We start from the raw sequence: 10,605 nt of genomic DNA on the forward strand, positions 1-10,605 counted from the left end.
TGTATTATTTATATGGGACGCCACATGGTAGTGAAACCATACCATATAAGTTTTCTCCCTCTTTTAGGAGAACAACTTGTATAACATAGATTCACTGCCGCGGTAACGTCCCATGCCAATAACATAAGGACATGTAGAAAAAAGCTAACTCATGTTCTTATATTATTGACATGAGGCACCATGTAATAGTAAACTCGTGCTATATGACATTTAGAACAAAAAATTGTTGTATTAAAAAAAAAAAAAAAATTCATGTTGTGAGGGCAAGAACAAAAAATTCATTTAGAACAAAAAAATTCATGTTGTAGTTTCAATGTTTTATTGGGCTTGGGCCCGCCCATTAACAAAGAAATTATGCACTAGGTTAGCCGTTGGGCCCACAAGTTTAACATTTAAAAATATAAAAAAGAAGAATTTGTAGGGATGCTCGAAGTCGAGGGCTCTTGTATTTCCTTTTGGTTTTTGATTTTCAGCAGCCACCGTTCTTAAACCCCCAAAACCTTCCAGCGGCCACGAAACCGGTTGCTCCGCCGTTGCTGAGAGAGACAGAGATGATTAGGGGCGGCAAGAGCTACGTGTCAGCACCTCCTGCCTTCTCCGCCGACGCCAAGCGCCTCCTCGTCTGCACAGGCACCGCCGTCTCCATCTTTAGCACCTCCACCGGTTTGCAGGTTTTCCAACTTTACCCTCCTCTTCCTCCTCAATTTACACTCTCATACCCCGTCCTGCCTGAAAATATTCGATTTTTTTGTTTCTTTCTTTTGATTAGATATCGTCCTTGGAGGGTCACAATGGCTTGGTCACCTCCGTCATAGTAGTTCCGGGCAACAAGGCTCTGAGCTTCTGCTGGACCGCCTCCGTCGACGGCACCATTCGCTATTGGGACTTTGCTGTTCCTGAGTTGATGAAGACCATTGATATCAAAATGCCCATTTTCTCTATGGTATGTAGCTTTGCTGCTTTATTCTAGTTTTTCAATTTCTGTTTGGAAGCCCAGAAATTTTTGACGGCGTGAGCAATATGGTTTTTATTTTCAGGTTATTCCGTCCATAATGGGCCAACCCGGGAAAGGAACACGAGAGGATGATTCTAATGCAGCTCATGTTTTTGCTTATTTGTCTGTTGAAAATACCCAAGTGCAACAAAACACACCAAAGCCGTTGCGTGGATGGATTCGGAAGTGTAATTTGACTGAATCTCGTTTGGCTGGCGGTGCTCTCTCTGAGGTGCAGCAATAGTGAACTAGAAGTTCTTTGACTTTATATATTGTTCCTACACATTATATGTGATATTCATGCGGTTTACTTCTGGCATGTGTGGAAATGAATATATGAAGGGAACAAGTGCTATGATATGCTTTAGTGCATGAAAGTTACATTTACGTGTTTAGTGCTTTTTCGTATACGTTGATAGCTATGTGTTATCATGTGTTGTTTTGTATTGCCTGCCAATGTAGTAATGTTCTCATACCCTATTTGATGCCGGTGCATATTACTCATGATCAGAACTTGAAGGATATAACAGTTGAAGTCCTTAACATTGATGCAAACATGTGTCTGTATGAACTTTTCCATAATGTACTGATTAAGAGCTAATATTTGTTCAGACCAATTTCCTTTACACTATCCAAGACTGAAAGAATTATTTCATTCCCTCTCAAGAATTCATATTAACTTTTTTGAGATGAAACTTCCTTTAAGAGATACATGAGGATAATTCCATTTAACACCTTCCAGAAATTATATAGGAATAGCTTTTTCTGAACTACGTTAAATTTGTTGAAAGTGGACTCCAATTCCAATATTTCTTCGCCTATTGTTATTCAATTCCAATATTTCTTCTCCTATTGCAATTTATGAGGCATGACAAATTGACAATGGGTTTGAATTTGACAGACTCGAAAACCAGAGGCTATAACTATCAGTCCCTCAGGAAAATTCTTTGGCATCGGGAACAAACGGAAGCTTCATATATGGAGAGTCCCTGCTATAGACTCGAAACTCATGATTGCTAAGAAGATTACTCTGCATCATACAAGAAACTTTAACGTTCTTGCATTTCATCCAACTCAGGCAATTGTTGCCGCAGGTGATACAAGTGGGAGAATTCTAATCTGGACAGGATTCGGTAAACGTACATTTTCCGATGGTGATAAATTAATGAAAGGCAGATCAATGAATAATGAGGAAGAAAGAGATGGAGTTAGGGGAGATGACGATGCTGATGCTTCCTCCACCTGGCATTGGCATGCGGCTGGAATAAGTGTACTTTCTTTCTCTTCTGATGGTGCCTATTTATATTCAGGTATGTGGGTTTTGAGCGATTGAGGTGAAAATCCCCTGGATTATGCCTTGCTTTGCATGGGTTCTTATTGTCAAGTGACATTTATGAGAATTCTGTCTTATCCAGGTGGAATGGAAGGAGTTCTTGTGGTCTGGCAGCTAGACACAGGGAAAAAGAAGTTCTTGCCCAGAATTGGATCTCCTCTTCTATATTTGACTGATTCTCCCGACCCTTCACTTTCTTCTGTAAGAAAACTTCAATTTTCTAGGAGGGAGTATTGTAACATAGTCATGCATTCTATGTGATAAGGAACTAATGTATTCTACTGTTTTCACTGATATATGGATTTTAGATATCTTGTGCAGATAATCAAATTCATATACTAAAGATGCCCTCCATGGAAATCGTGAAGTCTATTTCAGGGATCAAGGTATGTTTCAATTGAAAATTCGGATTGTTCTTTCCTGGGATGAGGCTTCTTTTCAAGGCCATACTTTTGCGTGGTATTGACTCATCATAAACATTTAATAGGTTGAGTTAATAGGAATTAGTAAGAAATGTTATGTTCTTTTATAAGAACCACTATTAGTAGGTTATAGTATTCACAGTGCACATCATTAGATGTACGTGCCATATAGAATGCTACTAAGAATACCAAAACATTGAGTATAGGCCTCAATTTTGGAGGCAAACAACATGCAAATAAATCAGAGTCAAGTTTCATTTAAAAAGTAAAAATAAACTCAAGAGTCAACTGTACCTTTTTGTTGTGAGCCAGGTGATGGAAATCCTACTCATGATTTTCTCTCGAAGAACCTTTAGAATTGGTCCAATTGAGTCTGGGCCCGGTGGTTTGTTGCATAAGCATACAAAAAGGACATCATTAAGTCCCTGTACCTTTGCTGGGAGTAGTGTTGCATGGTTCGTCGACTGACCTTGCGACCTGCATTCCAGACTGCACGATCCCAAACAGACAATTCACGATCTGGGTCGCTGGTCTTGACGAACTGACCACTGTCGCTGATTGCAGCCAAATAGATAGGTCTCAGTCGTGAGTTGTGATCTTGAGCAGTTCAGTTCCATGTCTTCTCTGTGCCTCTGCGACGGCTTACGGGGAAAGTGTATATCTTTAGTATATTACACCATTTTGGTTTTGCTTTATTAATTAAAAACAGAGTATAATATATATCTATTATCTATTAAGATTTTCTAAATTTATTAAAGTTATAAAACCGTTAAGTGTTTTAGGTTAACCTGAGATAAAGGTTGACTTGGCCAGGTTAATAAATACATTTTGTCTATTTTTTCATGTGTTATTATGAAAAAGGTCCAAACAAAATTCACAATGAACTGCGACCAGGAATATCGTACTGACTAAGTATACCCCTAATGTCCTGGGCACCCATGAAACTGTGCACCCTGTGCCCCTTTCCTGTTTCATGTACTGAAGCAATCCACGACCTGTGCAACCCCGGCTGGGAGTGAATATGCTGATGAAATTTCTGCCTATAATTGCCTTGTGATTGGCCTTAAATTTCTTTCACCCTGATGCAGAGAAAAAAAAATTTGTGCATCTGTGAGATAAAAGTGAGCTGGTTCTTAAGCTATTTTTTCCTTTCCTCTCATGAATGTGCCTGGATACCTGCTTGATGGATTCCTTCACCTTTTTGTACACATTCTTTGAAATTGGTTTCAGCAGCTTTCTGTGAGGAGTAAAATAGTTTCAGCTTCTAAATAGCTTTCTTTACTTTTCAGCTTCCTTATTCATGTCCAGAGATATATGATGGAATATGCAGCAAGTTTGCCTTTGATCACACTGATGGATTGGTTGCCTTGCGTACCGTGAATTATCGCATCCAGTTCTACAGCTTGTTTGATGACCGTGAAATGTCTGAGGTGATTATGTTTCTTGTTTAATTGATATTTCAATGGATAATTAATTGTTGAATTTTCTAGGGCAAGCCTTTTTTTTTTTTTTTTTTTGCTGTGATCTATGGTTAGATAATTAATTGTTGATTTTTCTAGGGCGAGGCTTTTTTTTTAGGGTCATATAAGTGATGATGTGTAAGTGAAATTTTTCTCACTTGAAATTTGCAGGTTCAAATATGTGAAAGAAATCATCAACCAGGGGATGAAGTCAGAGTAAGTTGCTTGTTTTAGTTTCTAGCTTGAAATTATATTTGGTTTTCATTCTTTTAAAACACATGATCACTAATTTGACCATGTCTTGGGTTATTTCGGTCACAGGTAATAGTGACTTTGGTGTCTCTATCTGAAGATGGCTCTATGATGAGCACTGTTGAAGTTAAGCTTCCCGAGGAGGGGTTAGGTAGTCTTGTTTGTCTTAAATTTTGGGCATCAGGGCCACAGAACAAAAATTTCAGCCTGTCCACTGTTGTTTATGAACCTCACAGGTATGGGCCTGACTGATCTATTGTGGATGGAATCTGATGTCTATCTGTTGTTATAATACTTGTTGGTAGTCCTGTTATAAAGTAGTGACTACTATTGAACTTGTTAAAGACAAGGAAAAACTGGTATCTTGTTAATTTACAGTCTCTTATGTGCTTCAAAGTCGTGATGATAAGTATATTTATTAGTTAGGTTGCATTGTCGTTTGTATAAATGATATACACTCGTGGTAACTGTTAATATTTTGTGTTGTATAGGGATGCTAGAATTTCTTCCCTCGCGTTCCATCCTACTCGTCAAATGGTTGCTAGCTCATCATATGGTGGGGATTTCAAGGTAATTTGAATGATTTCGATAATTACTGTTGAGGATTCTGTTTCCTGTGAACTTTACAGTTTTGTTGCACTGTCTCAGATTTGGGTTTGCAGTGATGAGATTCAGCAGAAGCATGAGGCGCTGCAACATTCTGGGTGGATGTGTCACGCAATAGGTTCATACAAGTATGTTCCTTCCCTTTTTAGTAAGGAAAAACTTTCATGTAGATATCGTCACTGTTCTTGCTGAGAGTTGAATACCCAACATCTGTTGAAAAAGAATTTACTAACTAAGAGTGATTAAATCTAAGTATAAAGAGATGGTTAAGTCATGAATAGCCAAAATTTTTGGGGAGTGAATTACGAACCCAATTTATTTTGGATTCAAGTCAGATCTTAATCATGATATTTGTAACTGAATATTGGTTAGTTGTAGTAGCTAACTCTGCTGTGTGAATTTCTTGTCCATGTGTCGTTCCGTAAAGCTTTTGATGTTGTAGTGTTTTAAAGTACTGTTCTTGGTATCTGTTTATTATTTCTTACAGATTGCGTGTCAGGTCTAATAGGCAAGAAGAAACCTTGTCATCTGTTTTGCAGTCCTTCATTTTTCTTCTATAAAAATTTGTTTTCTATCTAAAAGTGGACACCTCAGTTGCAGATATAGCTCATGAAAAAATGGGTGGGGGATAGAGTACCAGGGTAAAAAGGAAAAAGGAGTGTACACATTAGATGTTTTTGCACATATACATAACCTGGTGTTTGAAACTTTTGGTTTTTGGCTGTCTTCGTAACACATATGAACTGCTTTGATAACTCTTGTCTTATGGAAAATCATTTCCTTCTCAGGAATAAGCCAATGACAGCTGCTGCATTTTCTGGTGATGGTTCTGTTCTGGCGGTTGCAGCTGAAAACGTAATCACTCTATGGGACCCCGACAACAATGCACTTGTAGCTGTCATTGGAGAGATGCAGATGGTGATTTTTTCAGATCCCAATCATCTTTGGACTAATCTTTCTTCAGAAACATATGTTATTCATGTGAATCATCATATCAGTGCTTGGAAAAATGCGAGTCATGCCCTTTCTACGTCTAGTCTTTACACTGGGTTCTAAATCAGGGATGTCTCCGCCTGGTTGAGCATGGTGATCTTAAGTTTTTCTGGTTATGGGTAGTCTTAAATTTTCTAGGGTACGGGTGGTCTTCAAATGTGTGAAAAAATACGACTCGGGGCCTTTCTACTTCTAAAATCTTTACACTGGGTTCTGATCTTTCATTGATTATCTTCATGCATAAGGATACTAGATTACCTAGTATAAAAGATTTATTAAGAACTTCAGACGTCTCTGCTGCTTCCAGTTGAGCGTGGTGGTCTTAAGTTTTTCTGGGTATGGGCGGTTGTAAGTTTTTTGGGGTATGGTATGGGTGATCTTCAAATGCCTGAAGTTGGGAACATCTTAAGAATTTACACCTTTTTTCATTATGCTTACCGCATCATTTTGAGGCTGGTACACTCAATAGAGTTGCTGGCATATATTGAAATGTAACTCAAACGCTGCTCTTATATAATTTTGTTTTTCCTCAGCCAATCGCGACCCTATCTTTTGCTGGGAAATCAGAGTATCTCGTGTCTGTCACTAAAGGTTCAAAACCGCAACTATCGGTGTGGAGCATGTCAGAACTATCTGAATCTTGGTCATATAAGCTACACGTAGAAGGTTTGAACCTTTCTCTCTCCCTCTCCTCACCCACTGTGCAAAACACCTTGTAAATTGTGTTGTGTGTACTTTTTCTCTGCTTAAGGTTTTCCTAATCACATCAATATTGTTTGTGTAATAAATGCAATTGAAGTGACTTGTGGTTTTATCTTTATCCTGGTGTACAACTCAGTTTAATGCATACGCTAAGGGCTAAGGAAGCCCCTCAATAATTTAAACCACCCATTCACGTTTATAACTTTCGAAGGGCTCAGAGCGGCACTGATAACATTGAACACTGTCCCATTTATAGTTTAGTGACATCACGCTGAACGTTCCTGTATATTTACTAATTGTGACAGTCAGGTCACTAGTGTTGTACATCGATTTAACATCTGCTATTTCTAAAATTTTCAGCTGTTACCTGTGCGGTAGATTCGTCATCATTTGCAGTTCTATCTTTACTAGGAAAAGATGGGGTAATCTTATTATTCAATGCAACAGATCCTGTTCCATTGGCTATGTGGTCTGTAAGGAAGGTATATACTTAAAATCTCTGCTTTAGTGCTTTTTGTTGAAAGTCTTTCTGGTATATCCATCCCCATTTTCTTGTTACTCTTATAATAAAATATAAGAAATTTGTAAGTGTTAATTTCGCCTTTAACTTTCATTTGCATTAGGACTCAATTGATTGATTTATTTTTCTATGAACAAAGATATAAACTGTATAATTTGGTGGGGACAGCACTGCCGTAAAAATCTGAGGGCTGGAATTTGGATGTGTTTTAAGACGTATGAATCCATAAATAGTAGCTTGCTTTCAGGTTACATTCACATTTGTGTTCCTTATGTATTTATTTATTAATCACATTTTCCCCGAAGAAAATGAAGAAGACCTCACTTTGTTTAAGAAGTTCCAACTTTCTCAAGCCACAGAAAAATGGCAAGATAAAGAAACAAGGAAAAATCTAAACCATTTTGTGATGTACATTATAACTCTAAAGCTTATACAGTTGAAGCACGAATTCGTGTTGCAACTGCTGTTGCTTCATAGTATTACAAAAGAATGAATTGTATTTTATTCCTTTATGCTTTTATTGCAGGCTCAGGGAGGCGGGCTTGCTTTTCTCAACAGCGACCGACTTTCTAACCAACAAAATATTTTAGATAGGAACCGTCCACAAGCTTTGCTTGTCTATATAAATGGTGACCATGAATACATCATCTTTGACCCATATAACATTGAAGCAAAAGAACTCAGTCTAACCAGGCTGGGGAGTCGTGTTGCCCCTGATGAAACAGGTAGAGTTTCCTTGTGCATTAGTTGTGTTGCTTATTGTCTGTAGCAACAAAAGATTAGCATGATGTGTGAACAAGGGGCCCATATATTATATTGTTAATTTTAAAATAACATACACATGATATAATATGCTATTATATTTATAAATCCTTAATCTACTCATTGTAAATTTGTCGTATAATATTTGGGAAAGGAAAATATGCAAGGTTAGGAAACTCAAATGCTCTGTTTGAACTTTGAGTAGAAGCCCTCTTATTCAGACAGACTTTCTAATGGAAAATGAGACTCCCCCATATGGATGCCCTTAGTCACCATCGGTTTCAAGCTCAGTTTAGAATTAGCATATTTTATCCTCATGCATATATGCATGCAAGCATACATATATATGTAAGTACATTAGATAATTGTTTAGGAGAACTGATGACGAAAAGTTGATTTATATGTTGGTATGTAAGCTTTTTATCAATTAAACCATATACAGATATATCCTTTCCAGCAAAACCACGTTGATGTCGTTATTTAATTTGTTGAGAGCCGAAGAATGATGATATTTGGGTTTCTACATGATGTGTGTATGAATTACCTGTATTACAGTATTGTATCTTGTTATTAATTTATTTTTCATATACCAGGGCAATTTGGATATTCATCTATCTACGGGGAGCTACCGAAGTTTGATATAAAGAGAGACCAGACCGTGGCCCCATCTGCTCCATCACAGAGGCCTTGGGAGACCATATTTAGTGGGTCATCTCATGAACTTCCACCGCTAACCAAACTGTGTTCAGATTTTATGGAATCACTGCTAGAAAGGAGGACTGCAATGGTAGAATAACTTGTTTCGGTGGCTTCCACTGCCATTCTTGATCAGGTGAAGGAATGAAGAAAACTAGATGCGTTGATATGCTCTGCATCACGCATTTTGTGGATGTGATGTAAATGAGGTCAACGCCAAGTTAGATTAAATGAACAATGTCTTTAAATTTGCGAATATAGTAGTTGTGGCTCGCGTTATGATGATCTTTATCTCTTGAATCTCGCTAGACAAAATTCTAGCCCGTAGGGGAACCAAAACGGCCAACTGAAGGAAGTTCCAGTAGCATGGGAAAGTTTGTAATTCGGAGTGCACGGTTACTGCAAAATTTTGTATTCTTATTTTTCTGAAGAAGATTTTGTACATTTCATGAGTTTGTATTGGATTTTAAACTCTATTGTAAGCTACTTTTAAGTGGAATGCGATTTTGGCCTTTGTCTAGATTGTATTATGGCTTAGCTTCCTTGCTTTTTGGAGCTTGTTTTACAATGTTCGTTATTTTTATACATATGCAATTGGAGGGGGTAATTGGGACTTAGGCGATCAAAGAATTACTAGTGGAGTACGTCAATTTTCTAGGTGTAACGTTGAAAAAAGAAAGACACCCAATTTTTAAAATCTAGTGCATGTATGTAGGTAGTGCTCTCTTTAATGCTTTCACGTAAACATGCTTGAGAAGCTAGAAACATTATGGCTAAAACAAAAAAATGACTATGTTTCTTAACAGAAGCAATTGAATTGTAGAAATGAAGAAGAAAACACAGTAAGAAAGCTATCAAAAAACTAGAGAGAGAAGGCAGAGAGAAAGTAGAGAGATTGTATTAATCGAAAGGATTCTTCATACACACAATAAGCTGCAATCAGCCTTTTATACATCTTGTAGCCTAACTAACTTCCTTTCCTTGTAATCTTCATATAACCACCCTAACTAATTCTCAACTGCATTATTGATGACATGGCAGATTATGTGGCATTTCTAAGTCAATGTAGTTCAACATCCCCCCTTAATCTCAACTAGGGTAACCTAGTTTGAGATTGAAACAATGTCGAGTGAATGTTGGACTATGTAGACCTTTAGTAAGAATATCAACTGTCTTTTCATCAGTGCAGAGATATTCGACCAACAGATCACCTTGATGCACCCTCTTTCTGACAAAATGGTAATTCGTATCAAGATGTTTTATCCTTGAATGATATAGAGGATTTGCACAAAGTGCGATTGCTGACATATTATCACAATAGATGGTATGTTGAATAGATAAGACCACTCCCAAGTCTTTCAAGATTAGTCAAATCCATGCTACATCGGCTGCAATATGAGCTAGTGCCTTGTATTCTGCTTCTGTAGAGCTTCTGGAAACTGATGTTTGCTTCTTTGATTGCCAAGAGATCGGATTCCCTCCAAGATAAACCACATATCCCGTCACGGACCTTCTTGTATTCAGATCAGCAGCCCAACTAGCATTTGAAAATGCTGTTAAATGCATGGCAGTGTCAGCTGAATATGTGATTCCACACTTTATAGTACCTTGAAGATACCTAATGATCCTTTTTATAGAGATTAGATGTATATTTGTTGGAGCAGCCATGAATTGACATACTGAATTCACAACATAAATTATGTCTGGACGTGTGAATGTGAGATACTGCAGTGAGCCAACCAAACTTTGATATAATGTAGAATCCTGCTGTCACATCCCAGCCTCGCCTCAGCCGTAGCACAATATCCGCTTTGGGCCCCGACCATGCCCTCACTGTTTTGTTTTTGGGAACTCACACGAGAACT

At 37.8% G+C, this 10,605-nt stretch overlaps 1 protein-coding gene across 1 annotated transcript; it reads left to right on the forward strand.

Annotated features, from left to right (window-relative positions):
* Positions 1–425: 425 nt before the first annotated feature.
* LOC137738054 (Transducin/WD40 repeat-like superfamily protein) lies at positions 426–9,260 on the forward strand. The gene is made up of 16 exons (XM_068477657.2): positions 426–671; positions 770–943; positions 1,038–1,226; positions 1,896–2,304; positions 2,410–2,528; positions 2,636–2,713; positions 4,039–4,179; positions 4,381–4,425; positions 4,531–4,697; positions 4,953–5,031; positions 5,110–5,195; positions 5,856–5,985; positions 6,594–6,726; positions 7,123–7,244; positions 7,809–8,007; positions 8,638–9,260. The coding sequence occupies exons 1-16, from the start codon at positions 552–554 to the stop codon at positions 8,838–8,840; spliced, it is 2,394 nt and encodes a 797-aa protein (XP_068333758.2). The 5' UTR covers positions 426–551; the 3' UTR covers positions 8,841–9,260.
* The last annotated feature ends 1,345 nt before the right edge of the window (positions 9,261–10,605 follow it).

This window comes from Pyrus communis, chromosome 13, assembly GCF_041283825.1.
Source record: "Pyrus communis isolate YQ-2024b chromosome 13, ASM4128382v1, whole genome shotgun sequence".
In the NCBI taxonomy this organism is placed as follows: Eukaryota; Viridiplantae; Streptophyta; class Magnoliopsida; order Rosales; family Rosaceae; genus Pyrus; species Pyrus communis.

Excerpts from the sequence above, each read along its gene's own strand:
- LOC137738054 (XM_068477657.2), top strand. The coding sequence starts at position 552 with ATGATTAGGGGCGGCAAGAGCTACGTGTCAGCACCTCCTGCCTTCTCC. Across the intron at positions 5,196-5,855 it reads CACGCAATAGGTTCATACAA|GAATAAGCCAATGACAGCTG; the intron begins GTATGTTCCTTC and ends TTTCCTTCTCAG. Across the intron at positions 6,727-7,122 it reads ATATAAGCTACACGTAGAAG|CTGTTACCTGTGCGGTAGAT; the intron begins GTTTGAACCTTT and ends TAAAATTTTCAG.